Source organism: Mobula birostris, chromosome 17, assembly GCF_030028105.1.
Source record: "Mobula birostris isolate sMobBir1 chromosome 17, sMobBir1.hap1, whole genome shotgun sequence".
Taxonomy (NCBI): Eukaryota; Metazoa; Chordata; class Chondrichthyes; order Myliobatiformes; family Myliobatidae; genus Mobula; species Mobula birostris.
In genome coordinates this window covers 65,423,997-65,445,090 of record NC_092386.1, presented here as the reverse complement: position 1 = coordinate 65,445,090, position 21,094 = coordinate 65,423,997, and the positions used below count along the sequence as shown (strand labels likewise).

At 39.2% G+C, this 21,094-nt stretch overlaps 1 protein-coding gene across 3 annotated transcripts in view; it reads right to left on the bottom strand.

Moving 5' to 3' along the window:
* The window catches only part of melk (maternal embryonic leucine zipper kinase), a 96,200-nt gene that overhangs the window by 19,571 nt on the left and 55,535 nt on the right, over positions 1-21,094 (bottom strand). For all 3 annotated transcript variants that reach the window (XM_072281835.1, XM_072281836.1, XM_072281837.1), the window contains exons 11-14: positions 13,131-13,217; positions 5,428-5,553; positions 3,733-3,861; positions 2,453-2,678 (exon numbers count right to left, since the gene is read on the bottom strand). In XM_072281835.1, the coding sequence (XP_072137936.1) occupies positions 2,453-2,678; positions 3,733-3,861; positions 5,428-5,553; positions 13,131-13,217 (568 nt within the window). The remainder of the gene's footprint in view (positions 1-2,452; positions 2,679-3,732; positions 3,862-5,427; positions 5,554-13,130; positions 13,218-21,094) is intronic.

Sequence of the window (21,094 nt, the reverse complement as noted above, 5' to 3'; positions counted from 1 at the left end):
GAGATAAGGTGAGAGAGGGAAAAGGGGAGGGAAAATGGTGAAGGGGGGGGTATTACCATATGTTTGAGAAATCGATGTTCATGCCATAGGTTGGAGGCTACCCAAATGGAATATCAGGTGTTGTTCCTCTAAGCTGAGTGTGGCCTCATCACGACAGTGGTGGAGGCTGTAGATGGACATATCACAATGGGAATGGGAAGTGGAATTAAAATGGGCGGCCACAGGGAGATCACGCTTTTCTGCAAACCGAGCATAGGTGCTCAGCGAAACAGTCTCCCAATCTACGTTGGGTCTCACCAGTGCACAGAAGACCACACCAGGAGCACCAGACCCAGTAAATGACCCCAACAGACTCACAGATGAAGTATCGCCTCACCTGGAAGGACTGTTTAGGGCCCTGAATGGTAGTGAGTGAGGAAGTGTAGGGGCAGGTGTAGCACTTGTTCCACTCTCAAGGTTAAGTGCCAGGAGGGAGATCAGTAGGAAGGGATGAATAGACAAGGGAATTGCATAGGGAGCAACCACTATGGTAAACAGAAAGTGGGTGGGAGGGAGAGGTGTGCTTGGAGGTGGGATTCTGTTCGAAATGCTGGAAGTTCTGGAGAATTATGTGCTGGACGTGGCGGCTGGTGGAGTAGCAGATGAGGACAAGAGGAACCCTATCCGTGGTAGGATGGCAGGAGGATGGGGTGAGAGCAGACATGTGTGAAATGGAAGAGAAGTGATTAAGGGCAGCGTTGATGGTGGAGGAAAGGAAGCCCCTTCGTTTGAGAAAGGAGGACATCCTTCGTTCTAGAACGAAGAGCCTTATCCTGAGAGCAGATGTGGCGGAGACGGAGGAATTGAGAGAAGGGGATGGCTTGTTTACAAGTAACAGGGTGGGAAGAGGTATATTCCAGGCAAATGTGAGAGTCCGTGGGTTTATAATAGTGTATAAGCTGTCTCCAGAGATAGAGACAGTGAGATCGAGAAAGGGGAGAGAAGTGTCAGAAATGGACCAGATAAATTTGAGGGTGAGGTGGAAGTTGGTGGCAAAGTGAAAACTAATGCAAGTTCTGTGTTTGAAAGATAATTTTATTTGGAAAGAGTTAAGAAGGAAGCAGGACATTTAAAGGGTTTTCTTTTACATTTTCCTTTAAATCCTAAAACAATGAAAAAGTTAATTCCGCTATATCAGCATTTAATTTTAAATTATGCAATATCTAAACTGCGTTATTTATTCCACGTGAAGCAAAAATCAACCAAAAAAAATTTTATGCTGTTTCATGAATACCTCCAATATTCACTAATCAGTTAAATTGCCGACTTCTGTATATTCTCAATGTCTTCTCTGTGGAAACGCAACTATATGTCCTTGAACTACAGTTATGCCACAGGTCTATCACCCTTTCAATTAAGTTGTTCTTTGTAGCTTCTCTTCCAAATTTCTAAATTCCTTGTATTCTAATGTGCTGGATAGTTCTTTATAAATTGAAAATATATCTTCTGTTCCAAATAAAATATGCTTAAACCCTAATTCCTCAAAAACTAAATTTCTGAAATCAACCATTATTTTATGCTGGAGTTAATTAAGACAATGTTCATTTTGAACAAAAATAGTATCTTGCACATCAGTGTTAGGTGACCAGGTACAAAAATAGTGTTCCAAACCAGAGGTAAAAGATCATTTTTGATCATTGTTTGCTGTGTAATTCCAAGAATGCTTTACTATTTTGATATATCATTAAGTTATGTCTTAATTTCACATACCCCACCACCACTCAAAGGATGGCAAATCTTTGGAATTCCCTCTGTGGAAACTCAAGACTGATGTCATTAAAATTTGAGTAAAGCTATAGGAATCAAAGGAAATGGAGATAGGACAAAAAATTGTGTTGAGATGGTTGATTGGCAGTGACCTTGCTCATTGGCAGACCTAGCTTGAGAGGCTGTCTAGCTTATTCCTGGTCTTATTTCTATGCTGTCATGAGGTATACTGATTTTCTGTAATGCAACATGTTTCATCTGTCTTGCTAGAAAATAGTGGTCACTATAAAGCAAATCAGTATTTAAAATATCAGAAAGAAGTGTGGCAACAGTTTCATAGCTTGTACATACATCTCTACTGTTACACTATTATTGTTCTACAGCAGGAGTCCCCAACCTTTTTTGCGCTGCGGACCGGTTTAATATTGACAATATTCTTGCGGACCAGCCAATTGAGGGGGTGGTGTTCAAGTTCAACAGTGCATGACAGGGAATGAGGAAAGGTGCAGCTGACTCATATTGTTTCATATCGCCAAATTATGTCGTTTCCTCACGGCCCGGTGGTTGGGGACCAGTGTTCTACAGAACAAACTACTCTTTATTTATCTATGACTGCCAGACTACATTGGCTGGAAACTGAACCATGTGGACCACTTCTTGTTTCATAATAGACACAAAAATCTAAGATCTTAACGGAAAAGGTTACCTTTATGAGGAACATCTTCACTTTTTCTGGGAGTAACTAGATTTTTCTTTCCACGGCTTTTCTGAACAACTGGTGTTCTGGTTTCAGGCTGCACAAAGTTATCGTTGGCATTCATATTCACTTTTATTTGCTTTATATTTTCTTTGTTTCCAGATTTCATTGAAGCAAGCTTTTGTTGTTTATCCAAAAACTGTAAATTATCTTCTGAATGATCTTTAAGTGCTTGCTGTGTAATAAGATTAAGAGGTATTTTAAAGAAATCGATGAGTTAATCTCATGGAATTTCAAAAATACAACATGCCTGTGAATGATAATAAAGAGACTTGAAACATGAGCATCTTGACACAAACACTATTCCTACGAAAAACATATGAGCAGCGCATTTTCCAACAGTTTTAAGCAGACTCCATTTTATTGGCTGCACAAGATCCAACAATACTGAAGCAGCTTTCATATTGGGCATCGATCTGACCTCAAGTCAAAATTGAAGCAATTTAGTGCTTAATCTCAAATGGAAGAAATGTTTTGTATAGTTTAAAACACTTCAAGTGTACCAGTACAAATTGATTAAAGTTTGCAGTAAATCAACATGTCAATTTGGTGGGTGTGTACGCGTGCACACATGCATAAAATACAAATATACCAGAGATACAAAGACAGACGTTACACACAGAAAAACAAATCTAGCAATCCATTGGGTCTTCCTCATTAATGCAATTATACGAATGCCAAATATCACTGTTTGTGATTTTTGGGGAATAACATGCTGAGCATGGAATATTGAAATGTTGACATGATGATTCATCTGGTGATTGATTCCCAAGTTGTAGGACTTTATTTTGATACGTTTAAATAGAGGTTAGCTAATTATTTAATATTGACCTCAGACAGGTTTATCAAGGAATGTTAACAGTAGAAAGAAGCTTTTTTTCCCTTCACAAGAGTGACATACTAATGAACATTTAAATACAATAACATCAGCCATCAATATCCATCTTCCAGAGGCATGTGCTATACCCGATCAAGAAGTCACTGTATTAAGTAAACAAACACAGATTACTCCAAATTTTGCTGTTTTGAATGCACTTGCCATTGGTTGAGAAGTTAAGATCCCCGCAGTTTTAAGGATCCAGAATTAGCTGGAGTCATGAGCAAAAATGCAGAACTTGATTCCTCCAAACACAAGAATTCTTACAATTTGATATTGTTATTTTTGGTAAAATGAAATTGTCAAAATGAAGTAACAGATCATAAAGAAATCAATGAAAAATTATGCAGACCTCTGTAACTTGGGATGAGTTTGTAAAAGGATATTTCTCTTTGAGGATGCACTTATCCATAAAGTCCAGTGATCCACGCATGCAGGATTGATCGTCATCCAAATCTTCGAAGTTTATATTTCTCTTTGACTAATAAAAAACAGGAGATAAATTTGCTACAAAATACTAAGATTAAATAGTAATGTGACCACAAAAAGTAAAAAATACTTATTTGATCACCATAAATTTCTAAGAAAAACAGTTCTTCAAAGATCCTACATAATAAAATTTGCATTACAAACACTAGTTTGGCACAGTTGTCACATCAGTAAAATAAACATCTATATTCAAACGTACACCAATACTGTTGCAAAAAGATGAAACAATGTCATAGGAAATAAACCATTTAAAATCTGTTTCACATTCTTCCACAAGATAATATCCTACTCTTTAAGAAAAAACAACCTACATGCCAATCCACTAATTATATCCTTCATTTATTTTCAAAAAGGCTTGTAAAAAGAACCTTTCTTTTCATGGGGGGGGGGGGGGGGGAGAAGAGTATAGTAGATAGAACGCAACCAAGGATCAAATTTAGAATTTTAACTCATAATTCTATTGGGAGACCAAGTTTCTCCCACTAGAAGGGAAGGCAAGAAATATAATTAAAAACATCATTAAGAACACCTTTTCTGAGATAAATTGTGGTAGACTGTCACCACAAGCAATGAAGAGGCGAGCGAAGGTGAAGCTGACTCGAAGTATGAGCCATGCTGGTATATTGCAAAGTCATAACGGAACATGTTTGACATGGTTTCCAAGTCGGGGAAGCAGTTGCAGCGAGCAATTCAGAGAGGAGTCAAGGCAGGGGAGTTTCGATGTCTGTCCCCCTAAACCAGCTGCAAGGTAGGATTGATCTAAGCAGTGAGACGATGTGGAAAGGTTGAGAATGGCTTTGGGCTGGGTGGCAAGGTCCAGGCTGAGAACTTTCACTGCAGCGGGGCCTGAGTCCCAGTGCGGGGGACGACCAGCCCGGATAGACTGGAAAGGTAGGATGTCAGAGCCAGAGGCGAGGCTCAGGCCGATTGCACTTGCTCTATTGCGACATTCACTCCTATCTCCGTGGCGCTGACACTCCTCTGGCTGCTATCCACATTGTGTCTGTGTGTTTTGTGGTGATTTGCCCACTTTATGATGAATTTGAGACTGAGGCTTTGGGCCTACATCGGCTGCTCTGGGATATGGGTTGTTTTTTTTTAAGATTATGGACTCAATTTGCTTGCTTCTATCATTAGCATGATTTGTGTTTTATTTTTTCTCCTCTTTCTCTGTTCATTAGATGTTGGTTGGGTTCTTTCGGGTTTCTTGCTTTTTGCCTGTAAGCAGACAGATTGGTTTTGCTGTAGGCTAGGAAGCTCTTCTTCATGTGGTCCTTCTGAAAGTCAAGCACTGACCACTTTTGTAGCAATGGATTATATAGGGAGTGGTGCCAGGCAACTCCGCATTATCATGAGCCTCAGGTTCTTTTAAAGTGGGAGTGGGATGTGAGGGGCATGAAAGTAGGACATTAAAAATAAGGAAGGACTTGTACCTAAAATAGAGATTTATGCATTTTCCTCAAAAGTTGCATTTTTAAAAATTTCAGTAGTTGTAATATGCAATAAAAAATTAAGCTACTGTTAAGACATTTTTAAATTAAGTCTTAAATGAACTCACCTTCAATTCTGCTAGAGGTGTTGATACCTGCTGCTTCTCAGCACAAGAGAATAAGCGGACTGACTTTCCATGGATTTTCTTGTGTAACAGCAGTAGGTATGCAGCAGTTATTCTATCGTATTTCCACTAAAACAAAATAATAAAAAACTTGATCTATTGTGTAAAAGGAAGCTGTATTTGAACTAATACACGTTTCCAATAACAATTATGATTTAATGACACAGGCCACACCACGAATCACTACTGTGGCAGGCGGAATTCATACCCTGGAGTGATAGGGACATGCCAGTCCTAGGACGCAAAGTTGGCTCCAGCGGACTGGACAGATGAGTTCAATAGTGAGATCCACCGACCAATACAGCATGGAAAGCAAAGAGCATGACAAGGCACAAAAATAGTCATGGTCATCCACTGCAACCAAGGAAGACCCAGTTGTGAAGACTACTTGTACCACTGGAATCGGACTTCCAAGGCCAAGAGAGGGGAGCGGCCTCAGTGCAATGGCTTTTCTGCTTTAAAAAATCTCCTGCACAGGTTTACTGTCATCGTTGGATACGATGGACAACCAAAATTAATCAATGATTTAATGTTACTAGGATATTAGCATTACACTTAATTTATTTTGTAAGGCAAGTATATATTTTCCCCATTATATAATACTCCTGTATGGTCTCAGCAGTTTGTAGTAAGACAAGGCAAGGGAGAAAATCTGACAACTTTGGGCCAGTTGGACATCAAACATTAAGGAAGATGCTGAAAACTATTATTGGCAAATTAGAAACAGTGTGCTTACATAATAACAATAGCTTTGGGCAAAAGCAACACAAATTTATCAAAGGAAAGTTATGTTTGACAAATCCGTTAAGCATTTTTATGCTTTAACTTACAGTAAATAAGATTGAACCAGTTAATGTGGTGCTTATGAGCTCAAAGAACAACCTCTACAACACTGTGCAAGAGACAGATTAAGTAAAAGTGAAGTGCACAGTATTGGTGCCTTTCGAAGTCCAACCTAACACCCCCCGTCGAGAGAGGTGGAAATGGGTAAGGCCAGCCAATGGGGCTCTGGTGAAGCTGTATAGGCCAATCCCCTGTACAGTGTATGCAATGATTACAGAAACATTGATCAACTCCAACCATACCATCAACTTTGGATGATGGAGATGGGAGGTCATCAGTGGCCTGTGTTCCACTGGGAGCTAAGGGCCCATGAAGAAGATGCACCATATTGGTAAAATACAGGCATGGATCAAGAATTGGTTAGCAAACAGAAACTGGAAGAGGGAAGATGTGACCAGTGGTGCCCAAGATGCTCAAAATTTTGATCACTGATTTCATGAAGCCCCCAAGTGTAATTTATTTCTGTTTGCTGATACAAAGGTAGATTGCAGTGAGGATTTTTTAGAAGAGAGGCTTCAGGAGGATATAGACAGGCTATCTGAATGGTGTCAAGTTAGGAAAAGGGGAAGTACAACAAGATCTAGGTATCCTTGTTCATCAGTCACTGAAAACAAGCATGCAGGTACAGCAGGCAGTAACGAAAGCTAATGGCATGCTGGCCTTCATAACAAGGGGAATTGAGTATAGGAGCAAAGAGGTCCTTCTTCAGTTGTACAGGGCCCTGGTGAGACCACACCTCGAGTATTGTGTACAGTTTTGGTCTCCAAATTTGAGGAAGAACATTCTAGCTATTGAGGGAGTGCAGCATAGGTTCACGAGGTTAATTCCCGGGATGGCGGGACTGTCATATGTTGAAAGATTGGAGCGACTGGAATTGTATACACTGGAATTTAGAAGGATGAGAGGGGATCTGATTTAAACATGTAAGATTATTAAAGAATTGGACACGCTAGAGGCAGGAAACATGTTCCCGATGTTGGGGGAGTCCAGAACCAGCGGCCACAGTTTAAGAATAAGGGGTAGACAATTTAGAACGGAGTTGAGGAAAAACTTCTTCACACAGAGGGTTGTGGTTCTGTGGAATGCTCTGCCTCAGAAGGCAATGGAGGCCAATTCTCTGGATTCTTTCAGAAAAGAGTTAGATAGAGCTCTTAAAGATAGTGGAGTGAAGAGATATGGGGAGAAGACAGGAAAAGGGTACTGATTGTGGATGATCAGCCACGATCACAGTGAATGGTGGTGCTGGTTCAAAGGGCTGAATGGCCTACTCCTGCACCTATTGTCTAAGTGATAAGCAAAGACATAGCACATGAAATACAATGTGGAAAAATGTGGGATCATTCATTAAAAAAATAGAAAAATTACACTTTTTTTAAAAAGAAATGGTGAAAGATTGGGAAGTGCTGGCGTTCAGAAAGATCTGGGTGTTGTACACAGATCGTGAAAATTAACATTTAGTTTCAGCAAATAGTCTGTTGTACCATAATGTTAGAAATGTCTTGCTCCAGTTATATACAGCTCTGGTGAGACCACATCTGTAGCATTGTTTCCAGGTCTGACATTGTGATAGAGGAAGTACCGTAAGGTTTTATCAAATTGATTCCTGGAATGACAGGAAAGGTCATCTGACCTGCCCTATTCTTCCTGGAGGCAGGAGGATTGGGGTTTGACAAGGTAGGTGGAGAAACGATGTTTCCCTTGCTGGATCTCAAATTAGCCAGATATAAATAGCTTTTTAGATATTAGGGGAAATCAAGGAATATGAAGTTTGTGCACGAATGAGCCAAAACCACATTTCTATTATCAGACCCCTCATAATGGACTACTGCTTCCCTAACTGGTCTACAAATCTTATTCGTTCTTTCATCACAGAATTACATTTTTTACATTGCAATTTGCAGGGATAATTCTAAAATACTGTAAATTTTAAAAGTAACCCCTTTATTAAAACTAGTTAGGTTTTATTCCCAGCTCAGGATCCGTATAACTAGTTACCAAGTTTGTTAACCTGATGGCAAATAAGACTAAACTAATTCATATTTAACAAGATGGGAACAATTTGGTCAAGACTGGTTCCTATTGGTTTTGAATAACCAATCACTATACTAGTTAACCTTTCAACTTTAAAACAACTTAAAACACAGACACATAGAAATTGGCTCTCACCAAGGGCAGCGAATACTTAGGATTTTCTATTCCAGAGAGTTCTCAGGGGCAGATCATCCGAAGTATTTAAAGTGGAGGGGGATACATTTTTGAAAGACTGTGAAATCAAGAATCATGGGGACCTGGCACAGGGTAGCCCACTCCTGCTACCATTTTCTTGTGTTCTTAAGACACAACTATACCTCATCCATTCCTCACCAATTACTTTTCTATCTCATTAAACCAAGAAATTATGCCTAAAGTAACCAATGATATTTGATATAGAATCATCATTTCTCTAATGTAGACATTCTGTCAGGCTTAAATTACTGCTAGTGGAATAGAACCCAAATGAACTGCCATCTGTGAATTAAATTGAACAATGCAATGGTTTTCATTTAAAGAAAAGACTTAAGACAGTGGGTCATTCAAATTAGAAAGTAGACTCCATTTAATAGCATCCAAATTGACTGTTAGCCTTTAATGATTTAGTTATAGCAGGTGTACCTTCAATGCAATAAAATCAAATGCTCAAGCTAGAATCAGGGGTTCAATTTCAAACTAATTCCCATAACCAATGACTGCATTCAGGTAGTAGAAACAAATTTATTAGAAAACCAAAGATGCATTTGCTGATTGAAAATAGGTGGCATGATGAAATTGATACAATTGCGTGAAGTACTGAGGCTCCTTTGGACCTCAAGTGCAGAAATTGCAGGGGTCCCCAGCAGCAGTATTTCAAACGTCTTTAGCCACTGGTGAGCTGTCAGACAATTGGAGGATAGCTAATGATGAGAAGCTGTTTAAAGAAGACTCTAAGAATAAGATGGGAAATTATAGGCCTTTGAGCCTAATGTCAATAGTGGATAAATTATTGTAAGGTATTCTAAGGGACCAGATAACACAAGGGACACTACTTTTCATAGGGATCGCTCCTTCTGTGATTCCCTTGTCCATACCTCCCTCTCCACTAATCTCCCTCCCAGCACATATCCCTGCAAGTGAGAGAAATACTACACCTGCCCATTCACCTCAATTCAAGGTCTCAAACAGTCCTTCCAGGTGATGAACACTTTACCCGCAAATCCTGTGCTCCCAATGAGACCTCCTCTATATTGGTTAGACCAGTCATAAATTGGGGGACAAATTTGTCAAACGCCTCCACTCCATCCGCAAAAAGCATAATTTCCAAGTGGCTAATTATTTTAATTCCTATTCCTGTTCCAACATGTTGGTCCATAGCCTTGTATTCTGCAATGATGAGGCCACTCTCAGGGTGGACTTCAAATGCCGTCTAGGTAGCCTCCAATCTGATTTCATGAACATTGATGTCTCCTTCCAGTAAAAATTCCCCTTCTCCTCTCCCCTTCTATTCACCTCTCTGGCCTCTTGCCTCTTCTCACCTGCCATCTTGTGTTCCCTCCTTCCCTTTCTCCTATGGTCTATTCTCCTCTCCTTCTAGATTCCCTCTTCTCCAGCCCTTTAGTTTTCCCACCCCACCTAGCTTCACCTATCTTCTTTTAGCTTGTCCTCCTCCCACTGTCCCCCCGCCACTCTACTAAACCTTCAAGACAATAAGACATATAAGTAGAATTAGGCAATTTGGCCCATCGAGTCTGCTCTGCTAATCATGGCTAATTTATTACCCATCTCAACCAAATTCTTCTGCCTGTAACCTTTGACACCCTTATGAAACAAGAATGTATCAACCTCCACTTTATAAATATCCAATGACTTGGCCTCAACAGCCATCTGTGGCAATGAATTCCACATATTCAGCATCATCTGGTTAAATAAATTCATCTCTGTTCTCAAGGGAAGTCCATTTATTCTGAGGCTGTGCCCTCTGATACTAGACACTCCCACTTTCGGAAACATCCACTCTATCTAAGCCTTTCAATATTCGATAGATTTCATTAAGATTTCCCACCCCTACCCCCCCCCCCTCATTCTTCTAAGCCCTTGTAAGCACATACCCAGAACCATCTAATGCTCCTCCTACATTAAGTCTGTTATGTCTGGGATCTTTCTTATGATCCTCTTCTAGACCCCCTCCAATGTCAGCACATCCATGTTAGATAAAGAACCCAAAACTGCTCACAATACTCCAAGCATGGTCTGACCAATCCCTTAAAAAGCCCAAGCATCACATTCTTGCTTTTATATTCTAGTCCTTTCAAAATGAATGCTAACACTGCTTTTGTCTTCCTTATCACCGACTTAACTCACAAGTTAACCTTTGGGAGTCCTTGTGCAGGATCCCCTAAGTTCCTTTACACCTCAGATTCTTGAATTTTCTCCCAGTTTAGAAAACAGTCAACTCCTTTATTCCTTTGACCAAAGTGCATCACCATACGCTTCCTGACTCTGTATTCTACCTGCCATTTCTTGACCCATTCTCCTAATCTGTCCAAGTCCTTCTGCAGACTTCTTGCTTCCTCAACATCACCCTCCTCCCTACCTATCATCATATCAATGGCAAACTTGGCTACAAGGCCGTCAATTCCATCAACCAAATCCACCCTTCATTTCTTTGTTCCACATTGCTATCTCTCTAATCTCATTTTCCAGTGGTACAATATTCACCCTTACTCCTCTTTAAATATCTGAAAATCTTTTCAAGTTCAAGTTTAATTATCATTCAAACATACAAGAATACATCCAAATGAAACAGTTCTCCTCCGGGGACAAAGTGCAAAATGCAGTATCCACAGTCATACACAACACAAGGCTCATACAAGATAGCAGTAAAACATAGTCACACTAAGTGAAACGCCCTGTAAATTGATGCTGCATGGGAATCACTGGTAAGAACAAGCAGAGGAATGTACACATGCACACATGCAATCCAGCATGTCACTCCACCGATCAAACACGGGAGGGGCCAGACCCCAACCCAGCATGGATGCCACACTACACTGACTCCAGCATCTCCTCTCCTGGAATACTGAAAAAAAACAAAAACAAGCCTGCAGCATGAGGCCTAGTCCTCGCTACAACCAAAACCACTCAGCTCCCTCGCCATCTGTCTCACCAATAAAGAGGAGAAGTGGACTTACAACATTTTACACTAACAATGTCCAACAAGGTCTTGCGCTTGCAAGAGAATCACCCAAGACAATCATTTGCATTTAAGCTGCACATAGTGTTCGCACACCAACTCCAGTGCTGTCATCCCTGCTAGTGTCCCCTACCAATCAATTTTGGCCAGCTCCTTTCTTATGCCTCTTTAACTGCTTTTACTCCACTGTAATTTTGACACACCTGATTTTATCATCTCCCTCTCAAACTGCAGGGTGAATTTTGTTATGATCACTGCCTCTTAAGGCTTCTTTTACTTTAAGATCCCTAATCAAATTTGAGAAAGTCTGCAGATGCTGGAAATCCAAGCAACACACACACACACACAAAATGCTGGAGGAATTCAGCAGGTCTGATGAAGAGTCTCGGTCCAAAATGTAAACTGTACTCTTTTCCATAGATGTCCAAATTTGGTTCATTACAAAATATCTAATCCAGAATTTCCATTTCCCTAGTGGGCTCAATCACAAGCTGCTCCAAAAAGCCATCTTGTAGGGATTCCACAAATTCGTTCTCTTGAGATCCAGTACCAACCTGATTTTCTCAAGCTACCTGCATATTGAAATCCCCCACGACTATCGTAACATTGCCTTTTATACGTCTTTTCTATGTCCCTTATAGTTTCTTCACTCTACATACCAGGATTCGACATCTTCTGATGCTATGTCATCTCTAAGGATTTAATTTCATTTTATACCAACAGAGCCACCATGCCTCCTCTGCCTACCTGCCTGTCCTTTCAATACAATGTGTATCCTTGGATGTTAAGCTCCCAGTTGTGATCTTCTTTCAGCCACAACTTAGTGATGTCTACAACATCGTTCCTGCCAATCTCTAACTGTGCTACAAGGCCAGCCACCTTATTCTGTATACTACATGCTTCTAATAGAACATCTTCAGTCCTGCATTCGTCACCATTTTAAATTTTGCCCCACGAACCTACTATTTAGTTTAAAAGGCACACTTCAACCCAACCCACTAACTGCAATTTTCCCCTATTATCTGCTTATCCTTCCTCAGTCTCAACACACACCGCATCTACATTTATACCAACTGCCCCATCCTTTGGCCTATCACTCGGGTTCCCATCCCCCTGCCAAATCAATTTAAACACTCTCCAAAAGCTCCAGCAAACCTGCCCACAAGAAAATTGATCCTCCCGAGCTCAGGTACAGCCCAACCTTTTCGTACAGGTCATACCTTAGTAATACAGTAGTGAATTTTCTGCAGTTGAACCACAATAGAATAAAGGATGTAATGAAATTTTTGTTGTTAGACAGAGATTTAGCATTTTTATGAATGAAGAGCTAGTCCTCTTCTAGACTGCATGCTATAAGAAAATAAAAAGACTAACACTTAGATTTAGTTAAGCATCTATAACATTGTAGCTGTTAAGATAAGTAAACTTGATCATCTTAAATTTTAATGGAGATAGTAAGGCTGCAATAAAAAATGTTAAATCTTCCTTTAATACTGAGAACAACAATAAAAAAAGACAAATGTAATTCAGGCTCTAAAATAGGATGAATTCATTTATTGAAGATCAAAAATGAACAACTTTGGAGGGAGATTCATACCTCTGATACCAAGCTGGACATGTGCTTTTTGGAGCATTTGAAGAACACTGACAGCTCTGTAATGCAGTCCTCATCAAGACGGTCAATCTAGAAATGTAAACAGTCAAGAAAAAAAAGTTAAGATATAATATAGTTAGAATCTTGTTCAATGCGTTAAGTTTGCAATGTACAAAATGCATTCTGTAACTTATATTTACTGGTAGATTAATGCATTAACACTATTGCAATATTACAAAACTTAAAATTGGTTCACTACATGTTGGAGGAACTCAGCAGGTCAGGCAGCATCCATGGAAACGATCAATCAACATTTCAGGCCGACTCAGGACTCCGGGTTCCAGCCCAAAATGTTGACTGATCGTTTCCACGGATGCTGCCCGACCTGCTGAGTTCCTCCAGTGTGTTGTGAGTGTTGCGTTGACCCCATCATCTGCAGAGTATTTTGTGTTTACTTAAAACTGGTTGTTTTGAAAGAGTACACAGAAACATTAAGGATCAGACATTACAAGTGGAAGTAACATTTTCCTTAGCTTCTTTATCTTGGGCCTTCACTATTTAAAAAAAAGTTACTTTAATACAACACAGATCTCTTGGTGCCCTCGTTTCATTGATGTCAATACATAGCATATAGGAAAATATGCATATGATTTCAAGCCAGACTACAGAAAAATAGCTATAGATGAGATGATTCAATTTTGATTAAAGTATATAGATACTAGGGCTACTTGTATCATAATCAAACCTGCATTTGGTTCTAATGAAGTTTGATCAATAATCAAACTTGTGTAACAAGTTATCCTGCAAGAATAACTGCACTTTGTTTACTGACTTTATTTTCTGAATAATTTACTTCCTGTAAAACCCATTGGATGATTTCAATGTGAATATCTAAATTAACCCATCAAAATAAACCTTGCAACATCTGCAGCCTTCTTCAACTTTCTTTTTACTTAGGTGTCTAACAGTTTTGTTTAACTATCGTTATATCTGTTTTACACAAAGGGGAAGGAATTGGTATTCACTGTAAAATTGATCCAAATGGAAGTTTTGAGATCAACACTTTTAGGTCACAATAATACTTGCAACAGTTACAATTTCTATAATCTCTTAGTCTCAACTGTTCCAGAAGTCTTCGGTAAATTTTACTCCTTATCTCAAATTTTTGGGCAGTCATTTGTGAATTCTGCAGAGCAAATGTTGATTACCCAGACAGCTTGTACTAAAAAATAATTTGCATGACAGCTTTGAGATGGCCCGCTTCCACAGTGAAAGGGAACATAAAATGTTACATTTCAAAATGATACAATATGCATAGAAATACACGTTTACCCAACACGGCAGCTTATAATTCTGATGATAATTACCCACCCTTTTATGATCTATATCATCTGCCTATCCAGTGTAACCTTGTACATTGGTTTTACTTCTTCAAACAATAACCCTAGAAGCAAATTTCACAGGTTCAGATCTCCATGAATTTTTTACTGCTTCTACCAGATCAATTTGCATTTCCAGTCTTAACTGTAATCTACTGAAAGTAGTCTACAATCATAAGTAGTTTTATCTTTCATAATAAACCAAAACAAAATTAAGTGTAAAAAAATACTTGGAGCTTTCTTTTGTTTTTGAGTTTCCTCATTCTTGAACCCCAGTGAATACTGATACAAAATCAATCCCACAGACTTGCTTAATTCAAATGACCTTCATTCAAAAGTTTGGCACAAATTTAAATGCTACCTTCTTCTTCTTCTTCTTCATCATGTGCCTTGCATGTTACACGCTTGGGCAATCATGGCTTTCCACATCGAACGATCCCACGCAGCGTCAATGATATCTCACACACTTAGATCTGTCAGTTCTTTCACAGAGTCCATATATTTTCTTCTTTGCCTTCCTCTTCCGCATTTCCCAGGCATACGGCCTTGTAATGTAAGGCATTCTATTTCTCCCTTTCTGATGACATGGCCCAGGAATTTAAGTTTCCTCTCATTCGATGTTCTCATTAAAGATCTTTTTGTATGGGCATGTTGGAGTACTGTCTCATTAGTTACCCTATCTCTATACGATATTTTCAGCATTCTTCTAAGAAACCGCATTTCAGTTGCTTCTAAGTTTCTTTGGAGTTCTGGTGTTATAGTCCATGATTTGGAAGCATACAGCAAGATTGACCAGATGTAACATTTTAGTAGCCTAAGCTTTGTTGTTATAGAAATGTGTCTGTTGGTAAAAATGGGCTTCAATTTTTGGAAGTTGGTTTTGGCAATAGCAATTCTTCTTTTTATTTCCACTTTACTTCTAGCATCTTGTGATATAAAGCTACCAAGGCAATTAAAGCGGGTTTTTTGTTCAATCTCTTGGTTACCAATGAACAATTGGCAGTTGGGAGTATCCTGCTGGTTTGATATTACCATACATTTGGCTTTTTTTTAAAAAAACAGTTGATGGTTAGACCAAAATCTGCACTTGTTTGTGCTACTTTGTCTAGGAGGATCTGTAGGTCTTCTGCAGCACTTGCAGAAGTATTGCCTGCATATCTTATACTGTTGATGTTAACACCTCCAATTTTTATCCCATCTAGGTCTTTTATTTCTCTGAGAATCATTTCACTATATATATTACATAATTCTGGTGAGGCAACGCATCCCTGTCTAACTCCTCTTTGAATTTTAGCCCAACTGCTTATATTATCATCAATTTTTACTGCCGCCATTTGGTTGCAATATAAATTTTGAAGCAGTTGTTGGTCCCTTCCGTCAATGCTTAGTTTAGCGAGAATTTGAAATAATTTTTCATGTTGCACTTTGTCAAATGCTTCAGTGAAATCAATAAAACATAAAAAGACATAACTCTGATATTCAATTGCCCTTTTTGAAAGCAATCGTAGTATGAAAATTGGTTTCCTATCCTCAATAAACCCATATTGCAGTTTAGAAGTTTCTGGCCTTAACTTGTTTCTAATTCGACTCAGAACAATTCTCAACAAAATCTTTATTATGTGACTCATAAGACTGATTGTTCTATAATTTTTGCAGTCAATCGTTCCAGGAATGTTTGGCAGTTATAAATACTGATTTCAAGAAATTGTCAGGCAAATACACCAGACTCATATTTACCATTAAACAGTTCGAAAAGAATATCTATGCCCAGATCTTCTAGGGTTTGTATCATTTCCACTGAAATTTCATCAGGTCCATGCTGTTTCATGCTTTTCATTGCTTTAGTTATTTCTTCTTTGGTAATAGGTGGTCCGGAATTAGGGTGTTTAATATCTGGGTGTTCCTCTCTATTATCCTTAAACAGCTGCTCTGTATACCAAATCCACCTCTCACATACTTTATTTGGATCTGTTAGTATGGATCCGTCTACTGATCTTATGCATCCTGTAGAGGAGGTTTTCTTAACTCCAGTAATTTCCTTAAATTTTCTTGTGCATTTCTTTGCTGTTGTTAATATGGCCTTCTACTTCATTGCATTTTTGATTCAGCCATTCTTCCTTTGCAATATTGCACAATTGTCTGGTCTGTCTGTCTAGCTCTCTGTATTGCATTTCATTATTCTTCACTAACCTTCTTTGTTCCATTAGATCTAGAATTTCTTGGGTTATTTACCTCTTGTTGGTGTGTTGGATTTCTTGTACGGGGATTATCTCCTATACTGATTGTTGTATAGCATATTTAAATCTGTCCCAAATAGGTGTTGTTACATTTTCATTGAGGTGTTCTTCTACAGCTGTCTTGAATTGTTGCTTAAGTATGCTATTTTTTTCAATATACCATCTACCTCAGTTTATTTGAAGCCAACAAGATTTCTTTAGCAACACACATCAAAGTTGCTGGTGAACGCAGCAGGCCAGGCAGCATCTGTAGGAAGAGGTGCAGTCGACGTTTCGGGCCGAGACCCTTCGTCAGGACTAGACCTAGTCCCGACGAAGGGTCTCGGCCTGAAACGTCGACTGCACCTCTTCCTACAGATGCTGCCTGGCCTGCTGCATTCACCAGCAACTTTGATGTGTGTTGCTTGAATTTCCAGCATCTGCAGAATTCCTGTTGTTTAAGATTTCTTTAGGTGAGGTATGGATTCAAGCTCTCCCATAATGAAATGTTGTATCATTTTCTACATTTCAACTTTTGATTTTGACTCTACACAATTCTGCATTCTATCTGGGATATAGATGCGGAAGATCATTATGTTTTAAAAAATAATTAACTGAAAACAATAAATCAAAATAATGTACTTCATAGACATGAAGCATATAACCATGAAACAGGTTATTTAGTTCAACGAGTCCATGCAAATGTTTATGAACCACAGATCTCTTCCACTGTTCTTCTATTTTTTTATCATTTAAATTTTGAATTCTTTTACAAATTTTTCCCCGAACCCTTGAGTTAGTGTTGAAAATATGTAAATCATAGTTTACAAAACATAAAATTATCCATAAAATAAAAAAAATGGCAGAAATAAATATCAATAACCATGTGTGTTTATTTAGACCTCTAATAGCATAAAAGACTGCCATTCAGCAATATGCTTCACCACACATTCACCACTATTTCCCACCCCCAGGAAACCTAAATATTTTTGTGTATAGATGTCCAATCTATCAAACTGTTTGTAAGACATGCGTTCAAAAGCTGCCACTTTGGCTTTCTGTGGTCCACTCCTGAAATGATGGTTCCCCCCCCCACCCCCCCAACAAGTTCCTCCAACCTCTACATATAATTTGTCTTCTTACTATTGTAGTTGCCTAGATCCAATTTTGAGAGTGTTTATCCCCAAGTAACCCAAGTGTGTTTTCCAAGACAAAAAGTCTGGGGCAGAAAGGGAGTTGAATACCTGAAACTTCACCAATATACTTATGTTTCATAATCCAAAATTCTTGAATTCTGGGACAGGACCAGAGTGCATGTACTAAGTCCCCTTTATCCACCTCACAGCACCAGAATTTAGGGGTATTTTTCCAACCCAAATCTATGTCACCTTGTTGGAGTCCAATAAAAACATTGTAGAGTCTTAAACTGAATAAGGTCTCTTGACATTGTTTTGACATTTTTGCAAATTTTGTCCCACTCCTTTGTCTCAAATGTCACAATCGGTTCTTTTTCCCATGCTCTTTAAGACCCAACAGAAATTTGTCCCCAGAGATTTGTGTTAAAGCTGAATAATAAGTTGAGGCTTCATGACCTTTACCATATGCAGCCAGTACAGTAGACAGTATCGTAGCATCTTGTGGGGGTTGCTGTGTAGAACCAAAAGTTGTATGTAGCAAATGACGCAGTTGAAGATATCTCCAAAATTGTGACCTAGAGATATCGTACTGTTGGGTTAATTGATTAAAAGATTTTAAACTGTCACCATTATCAAGGTCTCCCAATTTAATTACACCTTTCCCTTGCCATTCCCTCCAGAAGAAAGGAGACTTATCAATACACAACTTTGGATTCATCCAGATACTCGAGGCTTCATTCAAATATGGATTAAATTTAAATAATCTGGCTAGCTTATTCCAAAACAAATGCACATGCGATATAATTGGGTGAGACCGTGCCTCAGAAGGTACCTTGATAGACAAACATTGTAATGGAGGGATGGGAGGAAGAGCAGAACACTCAATACGATACCAAGGAGGCACTATCTCCGGAGGGAGAGACCAATGTGCTAAGTGCTTAAGAGTAAAGGCATAGTAATAGTATATTAACTTTGGCAAACCTAAGATCCGCCCCCCTCTTCAACTGGCCATTGTAATTTGTTAAAGTTTAAGCGTGGGCATTTACCATTCCAAATAAAAGTCTTAATTATTTTATCAAATTGCTTAAAATGGGAGGACTTCCGGGTCATCAAGGGAATGGCGGCGTAGGGAAAGGTCTCTTGACGAAAAAGGTAAACTGCCCCAAAGTCGAAATTAAACAAATAGTTAGTATTATATATCAATAAAAGGGGCAAGGATGATGTCTAAGAACAAGAATAAAAAGTCTGCTCAGAAGGCTGATAAATACAAAGAGACGCAGCAAGACGAGGGGCCCAGCTCCCCCACGGCTAGCCAGGACGGAGGTACTGAAGAAGAATCGGTGAATCTGATTTTGATTCTCAGAGAGATTCGTGAGTTCCGACAAGATAACAACAAACAGCTGGAAGATATTAAAGGAGAAATAGTAAAAATTAATTTGAGGTTAGATGAAGCTGAAGCGAGGATTGTAGGGACTGAGGAGAGGCTGCAAAACGCAGAGGAAGTGATAGCAGAAATGCTAAAGCTACAAGAGCAGCTCCAGTGGAAGCTAATAGACTAAGAAGGCCGCTCAAGGAGGGAAAATGTGAGGATCTACGGAGTTCCCGAAGGAACTGAAGGTAAACCTGGATTGGTGATTCCCTTCGTGGAGAAGCTGCTTAGAGAGAACCTTGACATACCGGACGCAAAAGACCTACAGATAGAAAGAGCCCACCGCGCATTGGCACCACAACCCCCAGCAGGTGCCCAGCCCAGATTGATTCTAGTCAGATTTCTCAGTTACACAACAAAGGAAGAGGTGCTTAAACTGGCATGGCAAAAGAAAGGTTTCATGTGGAACAACTGTAAAATCAGCTTTGACCATGATTACGCACCGGGGATCCTTGCCAGACAGAAGGAATATGCGGAAACGCGGAGGGTCCTGAAGGAAAGCAACATCAGATTGCAGACCCTGTATCCAGCTCGGCTAAGAGTCGTTTACGACGAAGGGACAAAAACCTACACTACAGTGGAAGAGACAACGTTGGACCTGGCGGACCGGGGACTACCCATAAAAGTTATCACCCAATCGGAGTCGTTACTGGAGAGGATTCAGCAGAAGTCATGGCAGCCAGTGCGGCGAGGACGCTCCATGCCAACTACAGTGTCAAACTACAAGGAAAAGCTGCAAATATTTAGACACGAACGTACAGAGAGTACAGATTAATTAAGAGAAATGACTGAAGAGAGTAAATCGGACTTAAAGGTAAAATGAAAGCTGGTAACTGAAAATAAACTAGGCAGAATAACTTGAATGATAGCAATATGGTCGAGACATAAATAGGAGAGAATTCTGTATGATTATTCACACTGCGGAGGGCCCTCTAACACAGACTGGAGATTGGGGTTAGCCCTCTGAACTGAGGCAGGTCGGTGTTCAGGCCTCACTGTTGGAAGTTGGGGAAAATTTTCAAATGTGATATGTTCAAAAATGTCTAGGGTGTGGTTTTATGTTTTGGTTTACTGTTGAGAAGGGATTGCTTACTGTTTGTTTAGAAAAGAAGAGTGTCTTTTTTTCCTTATTAGAGGAAAATTGCAAATTGAACTGGTAAAAATAATTTTCTAATAATGTTAATGGGGTTTTGAATCCAATTAAGAGAAATAAGATTATGTCTAAATTGAAAAAAAGAGAGGGCACAAATAGCTTTCCTTCAGGAAACACATGAGCCAATCCAAACATGCAAAATTAAAAAGAATGGGCTTTAAGCATGTATTTTATTCATCATATAAATTGAGCCACAAAAGAGGGGTAGCTACTTTAATATCAAGTGCTCGTAATTATGAACATATTTTAGAGATTAAAGACAAGGATGGAGGATTTGTAAAAAGTAATGGAAGAATAGAAGGTACTGAAATAATATTGTTGAATGTTTATGCTCCACCAGGTTGTGAATGGTCATTCTCTCGACACATTTTTGACCTAATGGTCAGTTCTTAAGGGGTAGTAATCTGTGGAGGGGATTTTAATATTAGTTTAAACCCTGCATTAGATTCTTCAAGAATGGTTACTCAGAATAAACTTCTGACTAGGAAAGTGAATTCATTGATGGAGGAGTTGGGAATTATAGACGTGTGGAGGGAATTACACCCCACTAGTAAAGACTATACACATTACTCTTTCCCTCATTCAGCTTATTCAAGGATAGACTATTTTTTTAAATATTTAACACAGATAGTCTCAGGATAAAAGACTGTAATA